Below are 22,002 nucleotides of genomic sequence, written 5' to 3'. Positions count from 1 at the left end.
AAACCTCGTACAACATATAAAAATATCTAGTACGAGGAGTTTAATTTTAAGCAATTATTACTAATATAAATATCTCTAGTTTTGGTAAAAAAAAATAATTTAATTCTTTAGCTTCAAATAATAAAGTTTAGATATATATATCTTAGATCACTTTTTCTTTTTACATTTTTTAAATCTTTATGATGATTGAATCACCAAGTAATTTTTTGCATTAACGCAATAACATATAAATTACACTAAATAAGTAAAACACATTGACCGAGCGTGAAACTTTAAGTGAGATACTTGAACAAAAAAAATTAGTAATGAATATTCGAACTCATAACAATTAGTAAAACACAAACATTCTCAATCAACTCTGAGGTGCCTGATTAATGAAATGTGAATCATGTTTAAAAAAAAAACCATACAGCATTCATTTGTCAAAACAAAAAAGATCCGAGGAAATAAGAAAGGACTAAAAATTACACCATTACTAATTAGGAAATTATTAACTTACAACTCCATATTTTTAAATAAAAATATACAAGTAAACTGCTTTTTTGATTTCTAATAATTTTTTGTAAACCAATGGAAATAAGCCTCTCATCAAGACTCTGTTGGCAGTCCATTTTGTACCCAAGCTGCATATCCTCCAGCCATGTCCGTTACTCCACTAAATCCCTATAATTAAGTTTTACCTTTTTAATTACTTTCATGAAGAAATACAAATACACCCCAGTCGACAAAACTTAAAAACCAAATATATTTTTTTTTATTTCTTACAAAAAAATAATAATAACGAGCTTTTGTCATTCTCTCATTCTGGACAGTAAAAAAGAATTAAAATTTCATATCTGTTTAAATATAAATATAAATATTCCACAATAAGATACTTGAAGCAACCCCTCATAGACTTCGAGAACTATTTAGATTACAAGATTGTGGAAAAGGGAAGAACTTACAGCAGATAATAGCTCAGTCGCAGCCATGAGAGACCTTTTTCCTAATTGGCATCCCTGTCAATTAAGCCAAACAATACTCAAAAAGTGTTTTGATTAGAAAGATTTCTTCTTTTTGTATAGAAATATTTGACTTGGACGTAAAGATTTGATCAAGAAAAGAGAATTTGATGTCTCCCCATATCAAAACAATCCAAACAATTAGAACGAAATTATGATAAAAAGGATTTAAAATTCCCGATTTCAAATGTCTCGATCCAAAAGCTAGACGAAATTAAAGAACTTACAACGAGGATTTCATCATCTTTTCCACAATGAGACAACACTTCCTCCAAAAATTTGGGATTATGAGTCATGCCTATTATAGTGATTCAAACAAGTTAGTCGAGGAACTTTACCAGATCAAATAAACCCTATGACTACCTTATCCAGCTTTTCAAAAATTGCACTAGCTCGTGTGTTACTTTAACCTGGTCCAACTCTTAGCAAGAAAGGGACATTGATAGCACCAGAAACATGTCCAGTGCTAAACTCCTCGGCAGTCCTACACGAATTCAAGCCATAAATTTTACAAATTTTTGTATTGTAACACAAAATATCTCACTTGTTTGATCAAAATGTTCTTTAAGCTATATAAGTGCAGGCTGATTGAAGTCTAATTAAAGATCACCTAACATCAATATAACGATGGCCTGCTAGGAGAAGTTCACGCGCCACACGAACAGGCACCGACGTTGGAACACCTGCAGAGTGCTCCTGCATGCTTCTGTTTCCATTTGCTATGCCAATACTGAAACATATATATTCCACAATCTAATGGATCACTATTGTATATCTTTTATTAGACCTTTCAATCATTTATATTTTGTACATATTAGCTTGGGAGACTATAACAAAATAACAAATATTCAAATTTGTTATTCATTTAGTTTGAAATCTTAGACGTTAGTTTCATTTTTTCCACACAAATTGGTGCATTTGCACCTGACACGCGCGCATCTACACAAATTTTGTGCAAACAGCTTTATACTACACAAGACAATGCAAAATACAGTCAATGTCATATTTATAAATCAGATGCTAGATTATTTTGGAAATATTTAGTAAGAAAAGGAAAATAATTTAACTTCCGAAACACGATCCTTATTCGATTATAATAAACGACGTGGAAGGGTAATTTCACAAATCAATAATACATGCTCCCTCATCCTAATTATAGGCCAATTCTATCATACTCCAGGTGAGGTACTCTTTGTCACTAAATAATATATATATGTCTAGCATTTAAAAATAGCTGCAATAATTTTATTAGCGTTTATAAATGGGTAGAACATAGAATTTTCTATAATAATTAAATTTTAAAATATTGATTTTTAACAATCTATATGATTCTAGCACAAAAATAAAAATAATAGAAATAAAAATCTCAAACCTCAAACGTAAAAATTTTACTATCAAATAAAAATTTCACGTAATTTTTAAATATAAAATATTAAGTTTTAAAATTTGAGAATAATAATAATAATAATATAACACATATTATATGCATGAAACAAAATTAGTTTGGTTGATTTTTGGTTAAAGTAGAGTGAAATGTAATAATAATAATAAAAAAAAAGACATGTGTAAGAAAAAAAGTAAAGGAGGGTGCCTCACCTGGAGTAGGATAGAATTGGCCCTAATTATATAGGTTTCATTTCCTTTTTCGATTGTTCCACATATATATAGTTCAGTTCTACATTAATTAACATTTTTCCTTTTTTCCTTTTTAAAAATATACCTCTATCAACTAAGTCTTGGAAAACGTGAAATCATTTTTGAATAAATTAGATAAGGATAAACTTTATGATATTCAGTGATAGTCACCGTTAATGATAAATAAAGTAGATCAAGTGAGATTTTCTACCCAAAAAAAAAATTAGATTGAGACAATGAAATGGTATAAAGGGAAAACAATGTACTTAAAAAATTGATTGGATTGAGCAAATATATCTACAACTAAGTCAATCATATCCTAACACCAAAGGAATTCCACGCAAACGAGGAAAAAATAAATGCAAAGATAAGGTTAGGAACTTTCACCGCAAACGAATTAATAAATTAATACATGGCACAAAATTCAAAATCCAATGTTAATATAGTTTGGAATATTAAGTAATTTCACGCAAAGCTGTCCAAAACCCGAATTAATACACATACCCACTTACTATAAACAAAATTTTAACAGTTATGGATAAACATCTGATTATATTCTGAAACTGAACATAACCATCAAATTTATTACGATTAAAATCACAATTTCCCAGGTGTTATGAGATTTAGCGATTAACGATTACCTGAAGCTGGCAAGTCTACCGATTTAAATCTAGGGTTCGTCCCCATGGCGGCTTAAATCAATGCAGAAAAATCATGATTCGAAGTTCCTAAATTTAACGATTACCTGAAGCTGGAAAGTCTACCGATAGAGCTGGAGCCATTGCGATAATTTACTCTGCTCACCCAATTCTGAGAACAATGCTTGTCCAGCGGTGTCGAAGTAGACATCGAAAACCTTTGATTTGAATCCTCCGCCATTGACGAAGCGGGAAAGGTAGCAGAGATAATTGGCCTCAACATCGATATTGGGTTCTTGCTACGCTGAGATTTTCGGGAAGATACATAGCGAGAGAAATTTATAAGCAATTTCATCTGATCTAGTCGCTGTCGCCAGATAAGAATAATCGACCTGGAATGAGTCACGACACTCGCGTGGATAGAAATGAAGTCTGGAATTAGATTTACCATTTTCCGAGACATTTAGATTTAATATACAAATAGGATATTATTTTGATATTATTTTAAAATAATATCTATGTCTACCTTAAGGCATACAACCCATAACAAAATATTTTTTATGCACGTGCAAAAATTATATGTGTCTCATTTTAAGTGCTTCCATGAATTTTATTTGTGATGAATGAAAGGAATTGATTTTAGAAGATATGTAAATTTTCGATTTTAAATGAAATACATCTTGGGCGTATTTCAAATTAGGGAGTATAATGAATTGGATATGAATATATTTTTTATCATCCGTCATTATTCTCATATTTGTCAGAGGATTGAATACTCATTTTCTATCCAAATATCATATTACCACACGTAATTGTATTTTTTCGTATTTAAATTATTACGAGTAACCTATGAACATCTACTAAATTATTGATAATCATAAGAAAAAATGTAAAAATTAACAAATTAAACATTATAGAAAAATAATAAAATATTACAAAAAAAAATTATCTTAACATCATTATTTAACAAAATTGCATCAACTATATACTAATAATTTTTTTCATTTCATACAACTAATATCATTTAAAAAAACATATTATAATTGACATCATTACCGAAAAATCATATATATATAATTAATTAATTTAATCGAGTATTCATATCGACTATGATCATGATTCTTTAATATCTGCATCCATCCTCATACCCGAAATTCCCCATACTCATTATTCATTTATTTAATCGGGTAAAAAATCATCTTCATACCCTCCTCCATTCGAGTCGAGTATCGGATTCTTCATCGAGTTCGAAGGAAATTGTCACCCCTATTTCTAATTCATCATAATTATCATTGCATTTATATGGTTTACCAATGGTTTATTTTAAAATTCACCTAAATAATCGAAACTATGAATTTAGCAACCACAACTTCAAATAATTTCGTCCCAACCCAACTTAGAGAGCATTGAAATGAGGTAGCCTCGAATAAACATAGTAAATATTGTTATGAACGAGTGATTCGGTACTTGGGAAAATCAATAATTCATATATGGTAGGATCGTTTGAGGCATGTAAATTATAGTTCACTAAATAAACTAGTAAAACTAGATTTATTAACTTCAACTGATATTATCCACCCGTTAGTTACAAATGAAGTATAATTGATTTTTTTTTAAAAAAAAAAAATTGATCATATTAAGATATATACAGTTATTACAACATATACCCAAATATAATATAATAATGAATAAATAATATGATTATTGGTTGAACTTTGCACCTAATTAAATTACAAAGACGAATCTCAATGCTCTTATGAAGATTAGAATAGTATAGTAGTATCCCAAGTCCAACGTCTCCATCTCCAGTTCCACAGATTCATGGATCAACTGAAGCCCAGCCCTGCGAATTCCAGCCCTCTGACGCCGATTGGCTTCCTTGAGAGAGCCGCCACAGTCTACGCTGATTGCCCTTCCATCGTTTACAACTCCATCTCCTACACATGGTCTCAAACCTATCGCAGATGCTTGAAAATGGCGTCCTCGATTTGTTCCTTAGGCATCATTCCGGGAGACGTGGTCTCTGTGGTGGCTCCGAATATCCCGGCCATGTATGAGCTTCATTTCGCCATACCCATGGCCGGCGCAGTGCTCAACACCATCAACCTGCGTCTTGATTCCCGTACGGTTTCTGTCCTGTTCCGCCATGCTCGACCAAAGCTTGTTTTCGTCGATCATCAATCGGTATCTTTGGTTCTTGAAGCGGTGACACTGTTCCCGGGTGATTATCGGCGTCTCTTGCTTGTGATTATCACTGAAGGTGAGTCGGAATATCCGATAGCGAAAGGGGATTTTCATGGTAGTTATGAACATATGATGTCAATGGGTAGTTCAGATTTCAATTGGGTTCGTCCCAAATCTGAATACGATCCATTGACTTTGAACTACACGTCGGGAACAACCTCTACGCCGAAAGGAGTCGTCCACAGTCATCGGGGAACATTCATTGTCGCCATGGATTCATTGCTTGAGTGGTCCGTTCCGAAAGAGCCTGTTTACATGTGGACTCTGCCCATGTTTCACGCCAACGGGTGGAGCTACACCTGGGGCATGGCTGCAGTCGGCGGAACCAATATCTGCCTCCGCAAATTCGACGCTTCCGTTATCTACGCCAACATACGCCAACACAACGTGACCCACATGTGTGGGGCGCCGGTGGTGCTCAACATGCTGTCGAACGTTCCAGATGAAAAGCCACTGGAAAGGACTGTTCATATTCTGACCGCCGGCGCTCCTCCTCCTGCAGCGGTGCTTGCTAAAACTGAGTCACTCGGATTTGTGGTATGTCATGGATATGGCCTGACGGAGACCGGAGGGCTAGTCGTTTGTTGCTCGTGGAAGCAGAACTGGAACAGATTTCCAGCGGCGGAACGGGCCCGGCTGAAAGCTAGACAGGGAGTGAGAACCGTAGGAATGGCGGAGGTGGATGTAATCGATCCTCAATCAGGGAAGAGCGTGGCTCGAGATGGAAAAACTCTAGGTGAAATCGTGTTAAGGGGTGGATGCATAATGTTGGGATACCTTAGAGATCCCGAAAACACATCGAAATCCATGAAAAACGGCTGGTTCTTCACCGGCGATGTCGGGGTGATGCACCCAGACGGGTACTTAGAAATAAAAGACAGATCAAAGGACGTAATAATCAGCGGTGGAGAAAATCTGAGCAGCGTGGAAGTGGAGTCCGTGTTGTACATGTACCAGGATGTGAAAGAGGCGGCGGTGGTGGCGCGGCCGGACAAGTTCTGGGGCGAGACGCCGTGTGCGTTTGTCAGCTTCAAGGAGGGTGTCAAACAAAAGCCGACGGAGAGCGACGTCATAGCCTTTTGCAGAGAGAAACTGCCGCGCTTCATGGTGCCGAAGACGGTAGTTTTTGTGGATGAGCTTCCAAAAACCTCCACCGGAAAAATACAGAAATTTGTGCTGAGGAAGATGGCGGCCGCCATGGGGGCTTCGAAGACGAGCAGGCTTTAGTGGGTCGGCTCGGTCCGGAGAAATGCCCACAACTTTAAAATTTATGCAAGTAGTTTGGTTCAAGTGATAAGATTATTGAATGATTGGCACGTAAATGATAAGAGAAATGATTATTTACAAGTTCGTATTGTGTGCTGAAAACATTGACTTGTTTGGTTTGATTTTAAATGGTGTGATAAACTAGTCAATAAAGTTTCAACTACCAAATATACCCTTCCAAATATTTTATGAAAATACTAAAATGAGACCCACGTTTCTATCACTACCTCCCATTTCCTTTGAGTACTGAACCTTCACATTACATCTTCCAAGACAACCCTAGCATTTATGCAAACTAAAAGGCTCCCCATATATCAACGAAATCTGCCCCAAAATTTGTGGGTTCTGATGCGTGTCGAGTGAATCAAACATCTGTAGGGTTAAAATTTCGCTTCCGCATCGTAGATTTCCGTGAAGATCGAAAGCAAATCGCGGACCGAAATATTATTGTGGGTAAGGAAATTCGATCTCCAACATTTCCAGCACTGTTTTGTTGTGGGAAATTTCCAGCAACATTTCCAACAAGTAAGAGCACCTGATTTCCGAAAATTTCAAAGCAAGCACGGAATACGTACGCCAAAGTCCTAGCTTCCTTCGTACGTTGCTTCTGAGTTGGGGGGAAGACAGTTGTGTTCAGCTTTTTGGGTTGGATCAAAGGGTAAAATAGGTAAAGACACGTATGATAAAATGCATGACTAATAATAATGGCTTGGGGTATGGGTTTATTTAAGCCAACCTAGTGTAATTCAGTCCATTGGATGGGGGATTGGGTGGGTTTGTTTAAAAATGAACAAAGCAACGGATTAGGATGGACAAAAGTTAACAAACTTACTTTATCAGACGTACCAAACACTACCTAAAGAATTAAGGTTTGATATAATCGATAACAAATTTTATTTTAATATCAATAAAACTTGAATGTGTTAGGTTTTGTGAATTGATAGATTTCAAGAATGAAGAACAAAATATATTATTTTTTAATTATAAAAATTATTTTATAGAATAATTTTCTAGACATATTTGTTTATTAAAACAACTTTTAAAATATAAATCTCTTTGTAAAAAACACTTCTATAAAATTATTTTATAAATATTCTTTTAATTTCATTTATAATTTATTAAACAAACTTACTAAACTAGTTGAGATACAAATAAGCTTTTAAACTTTATTAAAAAATGAGCAAAATGTTGGGCCTCCGATCATTTTCAATTATAGAGATACCTAAAAGTGCATTTAATAAATTGTAAAAGAGTAAGATTTGGATCGAAGATAGCACTAGGTATTAGAAATTATATTTTTTCTTAAATTATTATATTTTAAATTATATTTATATTTATATATATATAATAATTTTTATAATGAACAGGAATTGTGTGTGCTCAATGATGTTGAATTCCAAAAATATCTTTTTAAAATCTTTGTATTACTTGATTTGTTTTTATAGTTATATATATTTATTACAGATTCATTATTTTTAAACTATAACGGTAATTATTATTATTTTAACTAATTCTCATTATTATTAATATTATAAATTTATTTTTTTATTATTTGTATCCATATAAATTTATTACTAACATCAATTGTTTATTACAAAAAGAAATAATGCGTAATGAACTAATTTTATTTCAATAATTTTAAAAAAGAATTTTTTTTCCATTAAGCTATAGATTTTTTGATACAGGGAAAAATAATAAAGAAAGGTTTTTTAGGATTATTGGATCATAAAAGGCTATATTACATAATATTTGGCAAAGAAACTATTTTTAAAAGCACGCTTTTGACATAATCTAATTCTTAACATATTTATAAATATTTATATACTTACTTTTTTTTCTTTATTAAAATTAGACTAATTATATATGATCAAAAATAATAATTATTATTATTCAATTTTTCCTCAAAAGCAAGCGAATGCAAAAACTGAACTGAATACTAAATACACAAATGATAAACAATTATTAATACTTGAATAAGAGACGATCGTTATTCCTTTACCCGCCGGGGCATTGTCACGATTTGAAAAGAAATATATGACTTTTATATGTGACACGAGTCAATCTTACTGATATTCATAATAAAAAATAATATTTTTTCATAGATGAATTAAATAAAATATTCTTCTCACAAAATACGATGCGTGAAATCGTCTCATATAAATTTTTAGCGAAATATATTGAGAAACAGCTTAGTAAAAACAAAAACAAAAACAAAAACAAAGAATATTTTGAGAAATGAGTTTGGAAAAAATATTTAAATAGTTTTGTAATTTTAAATTCATTTTTTAACTCAACGTGTAACTTCATATAATCCTATTTTAAATATAGGATTGAAGAGAAATAATAATTCCAAATTTGATTGATTTAATTCATAAGATTTAAATGATTTCCTTAATATTAGTTTTTCCTTGTTAATTTGATTTCATATAATATCTTGTTAGATTTTGTCTTTCTAAGATAATGAGATAATTATGTAAATATATTTTAGATATTCTATTTATGATAATGATTTAATGAAATATGGTATTAATATTTAAAAAAAGTTTATTTCTAATTAAACTCTTATTTTCTTTGTGCAATAGGTAAGGACATTGGTAAAGAGGTTCTTGATACACGAACATACATATACGCACTTGTGCATGCCGTGAATATCAGAAAAATAAGTCATCAAGGATCATGATGTTTTGAAGAGTGGTGATTGCGCGTGTTGCCTTGAATGTTGGGGACATATGCAGACAACATCCGTAACGAAGTTGGCTGAAGACCGTTTTCGTGGCTCCTCTTTTGGCATTACGTTTTTGCTTTCTTAATTGATGTTTTATTACTGTTGGATATTTTAGAAAGTTTTTATTTTTTCAACGTGTTGAGGAAAATGATTTTAGTCTTAATCATTAGTGATAGGTTTTTGTAAATTGTTTGGTTTTCTAGTGATTAATTTTTGTCATAAATGCTTGTGCAAATTTAAACTTGTCTATCAATTTATTTAAAGTCAATTTGTGTTACAAAATATAATATTCTGTTGCATGTTGTCTTAAATTTTATAACATTTGACACAACACTTAAATCTGATAAAACACAAATTTACAATTTTACATCCTATATTGATTTTTTTTATTATTTAGTAGTATATGTCGAACAATATATCTTACAACGATAAATATTTAGTAACATGAATTCGCTTTCCATACCAAATGAACAAAAGTTTTTTTTTTTCCTATTGATTAATTTTTATAGAAAGATTGTGAGCCATTTTGGTTGAATCAGTTAGAGTCTGAAAAATTACCAATATTTTACTTCTGATGCTTAGAAATTGAGTCTTATGCATTATTTATTTTATCGGATTCGCTCACAGTTGACTTCGGGGGCAAAGCTTTCGCCATATCTCTGAGCAGAAATTTCTGGATTTTACCAGTCGAAGTCTTCGGAAGCTCTGCCATGAAAACCACCGTTCTTGGGACCATATAAAGCGGCATCCTCGCCTTGCAGAATTCTCTTATCTCTTTCTCCGTTGGCTTGTCTTTCACGTCCTCCTTCAAACTCACGAACGCGCACGGCGTCTCGCCCCAGAAAGTATCCGGCCGAGCAACCACAGCCGCTTCTTTAACCGCCGGTTGGGAGTAAAGCACAGACTCCATCTCAACACTGCTTAGATTCTCGCCGCCGCAGATGATGATATCCTTGGATCTGTCTTTCACTTCTAAGTATCCATCCGGGTGCATCACGCCTACATCTCCAGTGTAGAACCAGCCATTGTCTTTCATGCAATACGAAGTTCCTTCGGGATCTTTGAGATACCCAAGCATCACGGATCCACCTTTTAACACGATTTCTCCGATTGTTGTTCCGTCCCTTTTCACGCTCGCCCCAGTTTCGGGATCCACGACGTCGGCCTCTGCGAATCCGATGGTTGCCACTCCTTGTCTTGCTTTCAGTTTGGCTCTTTCTAGGGCTGGCAGATTGTTCCATTCTTTCTTCCACGTGCATGATACCACCGGCCCGCCGGTCTCCGTCAACCCATAGCCATGACTCACGATGAAACCTAATTTCTCCGCTAGGCCGAGAACAGCCGCGGGAGGCGGTGCTCCTGCGGTCATGATTTGAACTGGACTATCAAGGTGTTTCCCGCCAAGGTAATTTGTTATCATGCTAAGCACCACTGGTGCGCCACACATATTTGTTACTTTATACTTGCGTAATGCTTCACAGATGGAGGGTCCATCGACACGGCGGAGGCACACATTAACTCCGCCAACGGCGGCCATGCCCCAGGCGTAGGACCACCCGTTGGCGTGGAACATAGGAAGTGTCCACAGGTACACAGGCTGCTTTGGAACAGACCAATCAAGCAATGAATCCATTGCGATCAAGAATGCTCCTCGGTGGCTGTTCAGCACTCCTTTAGGAGAAGAGGTGGTGCCGGAGGTGTAATTCAATGTAATCGGTTCCCACTCGCTGTCTGGTCTAATCCATTTGAAACCAGCATCACCATTCTCGACCATTTTTTCGTAAATTATCTTGTAATGATCATCTTTCCCATTGATCTGACAATCATCTCCATTATCTTCTGTGATCAGAACTAAAATCGGGCGCTGCAGATTCGGAGGAAACAATGAAACAGCTTCCTGGACTGACGAAGATGCTTGATAATCAACAAACACAAGCTTAGACTCGCTGTGCTGTAGCAGATTGGAGATCGCTTTCGCATCCAGCCGAAGATTAACATTATTAAGAATGGCGCCAGACATAGGAACCGCAAAATGGAGCTCACACATCGCAGGGATATTGGGTGCCACTACAGAAACAACTTCGCCTTTCTTGACGCCTAGCGACACAATCGAAGAGGCCAATCTCACACATCTGGCGTGAGTTTCAGACCATGTATAAGTTTTCTCGTTGTGAATAACAGAAGGGCAGTTTCCATAAACAACAGCAGCCCTTTCCAAGAACCCTATAGGGGTGAGAGGGGTTGAATTCGCCGCAGAAGATCCCTGCTTCACCTTGTGTTCTGTGAATCGTTCAGTTTCTTGAACGACAGATTCGACAGATTTTTTATTCATGAGAGGCACGGATTCTGAAGGTTGAATGATGCATTTTGTTGCAGCCCTGGAATTAAACTTTTTACAACTCGGTTTCCATGATTTCTTCCACGGGAGGGTGTGAGTTTCTTGGAGATATGGTGACGAAAGAAGCCTAGAATTATAATTTGCAGGAGATTGCTCAAGTGGATACATGGTTCTGGTTTTCCAGCTGCAAGCTTGCTCTTTGGTTATGAAATATATATATATATATATATATATGCTTTGTAAAATTATAAGATATGTTGCATTAATGTAGCTGCTTATTAGCATTAGTTGATATATAGCGTGTATCTATTCAGAGGAAATTAAAGAAAAATTTAGGTATATTGACTTCTTCTTTTTTAATTAATCAAATATTCAAAGTTTGATTTCATAAATTAACTTTTTTTTTCTTTATTTTTTAGTCATATCTCATTAAAATGTTAATATGACACCAAAAAAATTTAAAATGATACAAAGATTGCAGACGTGACATCATAAAATATTCACATTTCAGAAGTCAAATAAAAAATCGAGTTAAGCTTTATGTACAACTAGGGTTATACAAATGATAACCCATTAATTTTGAGATTACGAAACTACCAAAATAATTACACGTTGTGTTTGAAAGTTTGACGTGTTAAGTTGGGGGATTGTGCTCGTAAAGTTTGGCTCTTATATATTTGTTTAAGTATGTAAATTTGATTGTTTTTTTATGTGTATTTAAACCTATCTATGTAGAGCTTTGATTAATTGTTGGCGGAGGGTTGGTTACGCTATCCCTAACATATATCTTGAATTAATAATTTAATGGATGAAATTGGACCATTACTAGTTTTTAATGGTATATGTCACAACCTACACTGGGCATGTGCTTACACGATTACACAATGTATTCTTATAATAATTATTTTGTATTCGTTTTCGTTTTAAAAAAATGATTAATCCAAAATATTATAAAAGCTCATTGTAGCTTATCATAAACTCATTTTAAATATTTAGTTTTTACCATGTGGGACAAACGAATATCACACTATACATGTAAAATATAGGTAATTTGGATTTCATGCATGCATTTAATTAATTAAGGGTAAGATTTATTTGATTGAAAGTATGAGTCATTGGATTGGGTATAGAGCACACCCGATATTGCAGCGAAAGATTTCCCTTTTTACTTTGTTATGTAACAATTGGAGTAAGATCTCTAACCCTCTTACAGTATATGCGAACCTTTTTTTGAGCCGACACAACAAATAACGTACCACATCCAAGCTTTTAAGCTTTTGTCACTTACACAACAAATAACGTACCACATCCAAATTTGGTGATATTTCTAGAAAGATAGTTCAAACAAGAAGAGATTAGCCATATCTAATAATTTAAAAACATGTGGACTTTGGTTTTGATTTTATCAATCGCAATCGCTAGAATGGAGATAATATTTTATGTTACGAATATTATTAATCATGATTGAATGAGAGATGAATACTCAAATGATTGTTGAATTAATAAGATTGAAAATAATATATTTTATAGCTTGTCGAATGAAGTTATTATCAATTTTCTTTTCATCCAACACATTCTAGCAAGTTTCGAATGAATTATTGTAATGCAGCAAGCACGCCAACAAAGTTTGGTCTAAAGTTAACTAGAGATTATGAAAGAAAAATAGTTTACAGCACACTCTACTGGAAAATTGTGAGAAGTTTAATGTATTTAACAACAGCAGCCAACAAGGCCATACATTATATATTCTGTAAGTCTATCTAAACAGAAATGCATCTTCTAGTTGCCAAGAGGATCTTAAGATACTTGCATGGTACTTTTGAATTTGGATTGTTCTACAAGAAAGGATAAAAATCAGATTTAATTTACTGGATTTTGCTGATAGTGACTATGCTGGAGATTTGGATGATAGGAAAAACACCTCGGGATATGCTTTCATTTTGGGATCATGAGTTGTTTCTTAGTCTTCAAAGAAACAATCAATCGTCACTTTATCAACTACAGAAGCAGAATTCATAGCTGCGACTTCTTGTGCTAGCCAAGCTGTGTGGTTAAAAAATTTACTCGAAGAGATGAACTTCAAGCAACAAGGACCTATTGAAATCTATGTGACGGCAGCTCTGTGATCAAGCTTTCTAAAAATCCAGTTCTTCATGGAAGAAACAATCATATAGATGTAAAATATCACTATCTGATAGATTAGTGAAGCAAGGAGTAATTGATCTTCTTTACCGCAGGGATGAGGATCCAATTGCTGATATATTAAATAAGCCCCTTTATAAATTAGTTCCATTTCTGAAGATGAGAAAGCTGCTTGGAGACTTGGAGTCTGCACTTTGGGAAACCATTATTGAAGACTGGAGTTGGTTTGCTCCATATAACAACTTCTAGTTTAAAGGAGGGATTTTATTTTTTTGTTATATGATGATTTTATATATATATATCTGTGATGACTAATTCTCTGCCCTCCACAATCAAATTTTTGTATCTGTCTTTGCTTGAATTTATCTCGAATAAAAAAAAAATTTCCAGTCAATTTCGTTCATCCAAACGTAATGTAAAAGAATTTTTTTATAGAGATAAGATTTGGGTCGAAGACTCTAAACAAGTAATATCTATATCAATGTGACGTCTTTTACTTCTTTCATTTAGAATATATTTTATTTCTATATGAAAATGGAATGTAAATTTTATATACATGAAAAATGAAATATAATACCTAAGTAGTGTTGGGTCCAAAAGAAAAATAATTCTTGAAATCCATGAGAAAAATGGATTTTCAGCCCATTTCATGGTTGATGATATTTAAACAACGGTTGGGCCATTATCTGGCTATTGGGGGCACATGCTAGTAAGCTATCATATCCTGAATTTCCAAACTCAATTGTAATAATTTTCTTTACCAAATTAAAAATAACATAATTAAATAATAATAATCAGTACCATTATTATTATAGTATTATGGTTTCATAATAACCATATTTGGTGTATCGTTTTTCTTAATTTCAAATGTGTACTTTCTCACATTTAAGTTTTTATAAAAACTCTTATGAGATTGTCTCACGAGTCAATTTTGTTAGAATGATATCGTACATGTCCTAACAATGAAATCGAAGCGATTAAATTTCAGAAATTGAAATCGAAATCGAAATTTATATATCAACACCTCCCCAAAAGTTGCAGAAATGGAAGAGATGAAGATTGGAAATTGGAAAACACTTGCAATCATGTCTCAAGGGCCGAGGAGCTCAATAGTAATTTTAGCGAGAAGTTGGAAATAAGAAATTAGATAATGAAAGAGATATATGTTACATATGTTAAATAAATTGTTGTAATTTTACTAAAAATTAATTTTTGACGCAATTTTTGTATTTTTATTTCTGAAAGCTCTGCTTTTGATTCTCAGTTCTCATACACTTCTTTACTAATGACTGAGACATACGCGTTACGTGTAACATAATATTAGATATTTGAAATATTGTTGAATCAATTTATAGAATGAATATTAGACATTTGTAATTTGATATTAATATTATAATTAATGTGTTCGTACACATTGTTGTGTATGACAAAAAAATCTAATTTCTATTAAACTTAATTCCAATAACAAAAATGTAATAATATTATGATAGAAAAATGAAGGTTTTTTGGCGTCGAAGAGGAGAAAAAAGAGGAAGAAATTTTGTTGTCCTACTCAAATAGTTTTTGTAATCATCTCAACTATTATAATATCGAATATATCTACTATACTAAAAGAGGGAATAAGTTGGGGATGGCCAGTTTCCTCCCGGTTCCCGGTAACACCCACTACAGGTGTCTCTTCCACCACATGACAGACAAAAGACACGATGGCATGTGGGATTGTCTCTGCTCTCCACCGCACCAGATCACTGGGTTTGGCTTCCTTCTTTGTCTCTTCGTCCTCTTTTCTTCCTTCGTTTGGGAGCCTCGGTCTTTGTCTTCCCACCATTGCACCGAGCAAAGTCCAGCGACACATCACTGCAAGTGGGTTTGGCTTCCTTCTTTGCCTCTTCGTTTTCCTCTTTTCTTCCTTCGTTTGGGAGCCTCGGTCTTTGTCTTCCCACCATTGCACCGAGCAAAGTCCAGCGACACATCACTGCAAGTGGGTTTGGCTTCCTTCTTTGCCTCATCGTTTTCCTATTTTCTTCCTTCGTTTGGGAGCCTCGGTCTTTGTCTTCCCACCATTGCACCGACCAAAGTCCAGCAAACAAATTTTACCTGTTGTGTTGTCTGCCTCCTTCTTGTTACAGTTTCTCGGGCTTAACTCTTTTGCGTTGCGTTCTCCCTTCTTGGCATTGGTAAGCTTCTTATGTGTTAACCTCCTCAAGAACCTTTACTTTACAGAAAATGGCATGTTTTACGAATTAGATTAATTTTAAAGAATTTTTTCAGATTATATTTTATTGTTTCCGTTGTGTAGAAAACGTTCGCAATTGTCCCTATATATAAATGATGTGTAATTCATAAATTTTTCTTCATATCTTTTGTTCTTATTGTTTAAAATAACTAAATTATTCTTATATATAATTCTTAAAAAACCAATCGGAGCACGCAGTGGGAAAACTAGATTTGATAATGCGCATTGATAATTTATGTGAGCAAGTTGCTGATCAGACAATACTTGTTTGGTGGAGTTCAAACTGTTTATTGTGTCTCGTTAAGAGTTTATATGTTGATGGCGGATCATGAAAAGTGTTTCTTAGTTCTTTTTATGAGTAGTAATTCAACAATATTCCGTGCAAGCACATTTGCGTAGGGGAAAAGCTAGAGTGTGTCTCTTAAAATCTTTGATCGTTATGTGCCTGTTGACTCCATAAGTGTATGTCAGAATGGGATATGCATAGCTATTGTTGATTGGTTGAGAATTAACGAATAAAATGTGATACCAAGCTTTCAACTATTTGTTTTAAGAAACCATTTACACTTGTTTGTTTTAAGTTCCTTATTTCCACTTGTTTTCCTTTTTATCATTGTTTTTAAGGAGTGGTTGTATATCTTGAAATCTCTCTTTTTGACGAGTTCTGTTTTCTGACATCTGCAGTAAAATGTGAAGACAAAACATCCTCAATTGCTTTATGAGTCAAATTTGTATAGAATTCTACAAACGGAAGTATTACTTTATTAACAATTTTCTTACTGTTGTTGCTCGAATCGTGGACTTCTCTCACTGACTATATTTGATGGTTCTAACTCCATGATATTCATCAAATTTCAGTTGGGATACCAAATGTAAAATGGTTTGGCGTGGAAGGTGATTACAATGTTTTAGTTATGGACTTGCTTGGGCCCAGCCTTGAGGATCTATTCAATTTTTTAAGTAGGAAACTTTCTCTGAAGACGGTTCTCATGCTTGCAGATCAAATGGTCAGTCCTTTATTACATGTTGTTTTGGATCACATTACTAATTTACGAATAAGATTTTTAGCAACGTTTTAATAAAATTGTTGACCCTGTAATAAGTTGTCATATATTAGTGTCAGATCAATCGCGTTGAGTTTGTCCATTCTAAGTCATTCCTACATCGGGATATCAAACCAGATAATTTCCTCATGGGGCTGGGACGAAGTGCAAATCAGGCAACTGCTTGCTGCTGTTCTTCATTTTATTTGGACATTTCTATTAGAATATATATCTGATGTATTATGCTAATTTGACAATGATGCCAGGTGTACGTCATTGATTTTGGTCTGGCTAAGAAATACAGAGACAGTTCAACCCACCAACATATTCCTTACAGGTTAGATTAAAATCAGTTTCTTTTTGTTGGTAACCTTTGCGAAGATGCCACTTGTTGCATCTGTGCTGCAAATTTGAAAGGGTTAATATTCCTTTTCTGTTTCGCTTTCACATTGTGTTAAGTTGGTTTAGAGGATTTTTAGCTCTTTGAGATATCTCGAGGCGTATAGCTCCATGGTCCTACATGATTTGATGGCCCTTGAATGTTGTACGCTAATCACCAATTCATATTCCTACATTTTTTATACGTATAAATTACACTCATAACTGCAGAGTGAAAATTACTTGGCCAAATTTGTTTACTACAATTGTTTTTCGTTGATTAAATTTTCCTTTTCCATTGGCTTATCGACGGAACATACAATCATTCACAAAAATGTATTCCGACTAATCTAGAAAATAGATACATGTGATACAAATCAACTTGTTTGCTTCTCAGTTTTCATTTGCAGGCCATGTCATATGCAATTCTATGATGGATATTGTTTTCTGAAATCTGTATTTCTGAATATGTGATTGTTTTTTAATCTATATTGAGTTACATCCATCTTGACTGCAGGGAGAACAAAAACTTAACTGGAACCGCACGATATGCCAGCATGAATACTCACCTGGGCATTGGTCAGTGATTGTTTTCTACCCTTTTATCTTTTTTATTCATAAATTCATGTTATTCAAATTCCCACTTGTTGAATTTTTGTTCGTGTGCTCTTAGAGCAAAGTAAAGTAGGAGAGATGATTTGGAATCACTTGGATATGTCCTTATGTACTTTTTGAGAGAACGTAAGTATTACTTAAAATCGTGTCATCTTGGTTCTTAAATTGCACTGAGCTATTCTATGACATATGTACTGCATAATCTTCCTTGGCAGTGATTAAAAGCTGACACTAAGAAGCAGAAATATGAAAAAAAATAGCGAGAAAAAGGTTTCAACTTCTATTGAGGTAATTTGCGATGAACATTATAGTTGGATGCACTCTTTAATAATTATATGCTGGGTTAACAATTGAGTTACTTTTGGCCAGTCGCTTTGCCGGCGTTATCCAACTGAGTTTGCGTCTTATTTTCATTATTGTCGTGCACTGCATTTTGAGGACAAACCTGATTATGCATATCTGAAGAGAATATTCCGTGATCTTTTCATTCGTTAAGGTTGGAATAGCTTCTCTTAAAAAGTTTTGCCTTCTGTTATGTTTCCAGTTGTGCTACTTAGAAAGCTGATATTAGGTTACTCTTCCCTTTTTTGTTGTTTTGAAGCCTTGGTTCTGTCCACCGCATCAGAGAAGCGCCGACAACAAAGCGTGTCTACTCCGTTCTTTGCTTCTCATGTTTGCGTTTCTCCTGCTTCTGTTTGGGGCTTCTGTTTTTTCCTCTCCACCGCGGCTGCGCTCTTCTCCTGCTTCTGTTCGGGGTTTCGGCTTTCTTCTCTCCACCGCTCGGCTTTTGTCGATGTTCGAGGTAAGTTTCTTCCGACATGGTACTTATCTTCTCGCTTTAAAAAAAAAGCTAATCTTGCTTCAGTTTTATCAATTATGGGTTTGTCAAATATTTAAAGATGTGTACTTTATGAAAAAATGGAATGATTTTTCAGTTGTAAATGGTTAGTTTCAACTTGTATCCTCCAGTTTATTTATATCGAATTTGGTGGGGTGCGTTAATTCTGGAAATTTGAATTAATTACCGAAATTTTATTTGTTCTAGGTGTGTTGGTTTTTTTTTTTTTTTTTTTTTTTTTTTTTATCAAAATTAAGGTTTAGATGGGGTTTCTCTGTTCATGTACTTGTTTTCTTTTTTCGGGAGTATTTATTTAATTGTTTTTCAATCCAAGTATTTTGGGTGTTGCTCCTAGGTGTACGAACTGGAGACCAAGCTGTTTGCGAGGAACCAACATTCTTGGGAATGCATTGAAAGGCTTTGATGGATTTACATGATGATAGGATGTATATTCGCTCGTACATCGACTTTATCCTCTAAAGTTTGACTTGTTCATTTTTTGGTTTGTTTCTTCAGGTACTTCAAATAATGCTGGTGCTATCTTGGTATTGGGCAGAGATTTAGTTGTTGTTCCAAAACTAATTCACCAACTACCCCCGGCAATTTCATCTCCAGAGACTTCTCCCGAATGCCATATAAAGACACGTAGATGCAGGTGCTTCAGTTATCTCTTACTTCTTGTTTCTAAATCTCGTCTTTTGTTTGAGTAAACAAGATTTTATATACCAATATTCATATGGTGTCTGTTTGTGGACGTAGGAACTCAATGCTAACAGAACACCTACACCCCACTAGAGGCCGTCCTCAAGCTGCTAATGACCGAGGTTCTCTTGCTTGGATTTAGATTTTGCTTCCAGATTTCTTTCCTATACTTCTTCCAGGCTTGTGTTAATGTACCTGGAATTTCCAGTGATTTGTACATAGCGTGCTGCTATATGGAGAGTTCCTGGTGGATCTACGTTCCTCGGATGAAGGCTTTTTGCTTCTCGTATGCACTCTTGAGTGGCTTTCAGAAGAAGAGACTTGGTTGATTGAATTCCACAAGTCGCCCTTGATTGTGGCGCTGAAAGAGTTATGGTCTCCAAATGACATCCTCTGTATATGATACTCGGATGAGTAGAATCAGTGTTCGTTATTTTCTTCATTGGATTGGTATTTCTTGGTAGTTATATATATATATTATCTAGTTTGTTTTTTTAGATTTATTTGAATATATGTAATATAATTATTACGAAATTTAAATAATAGTTTTTTAAGATTTATTCGAATATATGTGATATAGTTATTGCTACAAAAGCTATATAATAATGTATAGGTATAAATTAATCAATATTTGATTCGTTTAAATTCTTTGTTTTCTCAATTTTTTTTATTTTGTTAGGTCAATTTGAAATGCTAAATGTATGAATATTGTTATGACGGAAAGTAAAAAAATAATATACACATAATACATATAATTTTTAAAATTACATTGTTAAATACGACTTGTACAAATATACACACATAATTAATTATTTTATAGAAACAATATAAATACTCATATTAATCTATAAATATGGGTAAGACACCTCAAGAATTGAGGTGTCCCTACCTAGTAATATCTAAAAACATCACTTCAAAATAACTAGAAATTCTTTCACGTACTCCTTAAATGAAACTATTAGTAATAAATAAATCAAGAATAAGACGAAAACAGATTTTTTATAAAAAAAATTATTATTAAAATTAGTAAGAAATAAATTATTACTAAAAGTAACTTTAATGAATTAATAATAAGTATAATTAAAAAATATAATTTAAGATTTTTTTGAAAAAAAAAAATGAGAAGAAGGGCCCGGCTTACTATTAATAGGATTTTTTTTTTTTCTAATCAAAATCTTTTACTATTTATATTATTTAATTTGAAAAAAAACCACAAGAAATCAAAAAATTGGAAAACGGTCACGTCGGCGGCGGCGGGATGAGGAAGATGGAGTGGGCGGCGAGAGCGGACCACCTGGGTGGAGTACCTCGGAAGTTAGTGTTCTTGGCCGTGGGAGCACTCTCGAAGGCAGTAGTGAATCTGTTCAATACCACCACAGTTTACAACGTCGAAACCCTTCTCCGCCTCGTCCGATCCCGCCCTTCCGGCGTCCCGTTACTCACTGTCAGCAATCACATGTCAACGTCAGTCATTCTCTATGTAATTTTCTTTTCGAAATAAAGAAAGGACCCCTTTCGATTTGAATTTGATCCTGCTTTCTCAGGAGTCGAGTTTTATTGAAAAAGCATGTTAATTTGGACAGTTGATTACTTCTGGTGGTAGAACCTCTGGATCTTTGCATTCATCGAGTTTATTACTATCTCCATGAATTTTTATTGAATAGCCCTAATAACGACGACCTTTGGGGGCAAGAAGTCTAGCAATCAGCTTACAAGTCTCGTTGAAAGATTTGGTTTCTTGTGTACTGTTCTTCAAGAATGTAATGTTTATGTTATTTAGTTGGATTTTACAGTGCAATAACAGTCGTATCTCGAATCATGTAGTGAATGTCACTGAAACATTTGGTTTCTATGCATTTTGTATCTTTAGAATGTAATGCTTATGTCGTCTTATTGGATTTAACACTGGAATGATATTCTTATCTCGAATCATGCAGCAAGAATCAAGTTCTCAACTTATTACAGTTTCTATTGATCCAGGATGGATGACCCGTTGATGTGGGGGCTTAAGGATTTCCCAATCACGGACCCAAAGTTAGGTAGATGGGTACTAGCTGCAGAAGACATATGCTTCAAAAATTCCATGCTGTCGTATTTCTTCCGACTTGGTGCGTTTTTTTCATGTTTCAATGGTTCCTTGATTGATGAATGAGTGATGTGGCTATTTATTATACTTCATGCCCACAACTACATCACAACGA

General features: G+C 34.2%; 5 protein-coding genes across 11 annotated transcripts; 3 read left to right on the top strand and 2 right to left on the bottom strand.

Moving 5' to 3' along the window:
- Window positions 1–367: 367 nt before the first annotated feature.
- LOC140820872 (thiosulfate sulfurtransferase 16, chloroplastic-like) lies at window positions 368–3,694 on the bottom strand. Of its 2 annotated transcripts, XM_073181237.1 has the most exons (6): window positions 3,382–3,694; window positions 1,612–1,731; window positions 1,412–1,485; window positions 1,229–1,299; window positions 945–998; window positions 374–663 (listed from the first exon to the last, which is right to left on the bottom strand). In XM_073181237.1, the coding sequence occupies exons 1-6, from the start codon at window positions 3,627–3,629 to the stop codon at window positions 589–591; spliced, it is 642 nt and encodes a 213-aa protein (XP_073037338.1). In that variant the 5' UTR covers window positions 3,630–3,694; the 3' UTR covers window positions 374–588. The 2 variants fall into 2 exon arrangements, with proteins under 2 accessions (XP_073037339.1, XP_073037338.1); XM_073181238.1 differs by lacking the exon at window positions 1,612–1,731 and having other exon boundaries at window positions 368–663.
- A 1,310-nt stretch (window positions 3,695–5,004) lies between these two features.
- LOC140820878 (2-methylpropanoate--CoA ligase CCL4-like) lies at window positions 5,005–6,788 on the top strand. Its single transcript, XM_073181251.1, has one exon. The coding sequence runs from the start codon at window positions 5,096–5,098 to the stop codon at window positions 6,743–6,745; it is 1,650 nt and encodes a 549-aa protein (XP_073037352.1). The 5' UTR covers window positions 5,005–5,095; the 3' UTR covers window positions 6,746–6,788.
- A 3,313-nt stretch (window positions 6,789–10,101) lies between these two features.
- Window positions 10,102–12,058, bottom strand: LOC140820880 (2-methylpropanoate--CoA ligase CCL4-like). The gene has a single exon (XM_073181253.1). It carries the CDS (start codon window positions 12,013–12,015, stop codon window positions 10,102–10,104), a length of 1,914 nt encoding a protein of 637 aa, XP_073037354.1. The 5' UTR covers window positions 12,016–12,058.
- A 3,531-nt stretch (window positions 12,059–15,589) lies between these two features.
- LOC140820877 (uncharacterized) lies at window positions 15,590–20,277 on the top strand. 6 transcript variants are annotated; one of them, XM_073181244.1, is made up of 10 exons: window positions 15,590–15,741; window positions 16,119–16,166; window positions 16,910–16,978; window positions 17,084–17,232; window positions 17,349–17,605; window positions 18,164–18,225; window positions 18,863–19,063; window positions 19,616–19,754; window positions 19,859–19,923; window positions 20,010–20,277. In XM_073181244.1, exons 6-10 carry the CDS (start codon window positions 18,204–18,206, stop codon window positions 20,021–20,023), a joined length of 441 nt encoding a protein of 146 aa, XP_073037345.1. In that variant the 5' UTR covers window positions 15,590–15,741; window positions 16,119–16,166; window positions 16,910–16,978; window positions 17,084–17,232; window positions 17,349–17,605; window positions 18,164–18,203; the 3' UTR covers window positions 20,024–20,277. The 6 variants fall into 6 exon arrangements, with proteins under 6 accessions (XP_073037345.1, XP_073037351.1, XP_073037349.1 ...); XM_073181250.1 differs by having other exon boundaries at window positions 17,343–17,605; XM_073181248.1 differs by lacking the exon at window positions 16,910–16,978.
- A 712-nt stretch (window positions 20,278–20,989) lies between these two features.
- On the top strand, window positions 20,990–21,987 carry LOC140820871 (N-acylphosphatidylethanolamine synthase-like). Its single transcript, XM_073181236.1, has 2 exons — window positions 20,990–21,265; window positions 21,782–21,987. The coding sequence occupies exons 1-2, from the start codon at window positions 21,060–21,062 to the stop codon at window positions 21,951–21,953; spliced, it is 378 nt and encodes a 125-aa protein (XP_073037337.1). The 5' UTR covers window positions 20,990–21,059; the 3' UTR covers window positions 21,954–21,987.
- Window positions 21,988–22,002: the final 15 nt, after the last annotated feature.

The sequence above is a fragment of the Primulina eburnea genome, unplaced genomic scaffold (genome assembly GCF_022965805.1).
Source record: "Primulina eburnea isolate SZY01 unplaced genomic scaffold, ASM2296580v1 ctg241_ERROPOS200780, whole genome shotgun sequence".
Taxonomy (NCBI): Eukaryota; Viridiplantae; Streptophyta; class Magnoliopsida; order Lamiales; family Gesneriaceae; genus Primulina; species Primulina eburnea.
The sequence above is the reverse complement of the archived record's forward strand: the minus strand, read 5'-3'. Positions and strand labels throughout refer to the sequence as shown.

Excerpts from the sequence above, each read along its gene's own strand:
- LOC140820872 (XM_073181237.1), bottom strand. The coding sequence starts at position 3,629 with ATGAAATTGCTTATAAATTTCTCTCGCTATGTATCTTCCCGAAAATCT. Across the intron at positions 1,300-1,411 it reads CTTGCTAAGAGTTGGACCAG|GCATGACTCATAATCCCAAA; the intron begins GTTAAAGTAACA and ends TCACTATAATAG. Across the intron at positions 999-1,228 it reads AAGATGATGAAATCCTCGTT|GGATGCCAATTAGGAAAAAG; the intron begins GTAAGTTCTTTA and ends CTTAATTGACAG.
- LOC140820878 (XM_073181251.1), top strand. The coding sequence starts at position 5,096 with ATGGATCAACTGAAGCCCAGCCCTGCGAATTCCAGCCCTCTGACGCCG.
- LOC140820880 (XM_073181253.1), bottom strand. The coding sequence starts at position 12,015 with ATGTATCCACTTGAGCAATCTCCTGCAAATTATAATTCTAGGCTTCTT.
- LOC140820877 (XM_073181248.1), top strand. The coding sequence starts at position 18,204 with ATGAATACTCACCTGGGCATTG. Across the intron at positions 19,064-19,615 it reads GGCTTTTGTCGATGTTCGAG|GTACTTCAAATAATGCTGGT; the intron begins GTAAGTTTCTTC and ends TTGTTTCTTCAG. Across the intron at positions 19,755-19,858 it reads ATAAAGACACGTAGATGCAG|GAACTCAATGCTAACAGAAC; the intron begins GTGCTTCAGTTA and ends TTGTGGACGTAG.
- LOC140820871 (XM_073181236.1), top strand. The coding sequence starts at position 21,060 with ATGAGGAAGATGGAGTGGGCGGCGAGAGCGGACCACCTGGGTGGAGTA. Across the intron at positions 21,266-21,781 it reads GTCAGCAATCACATGTCAAC|GATGGATGACCCGTTGATGT; the intron begins GTCAGTCATTCT and ends CTATTGATCCAG.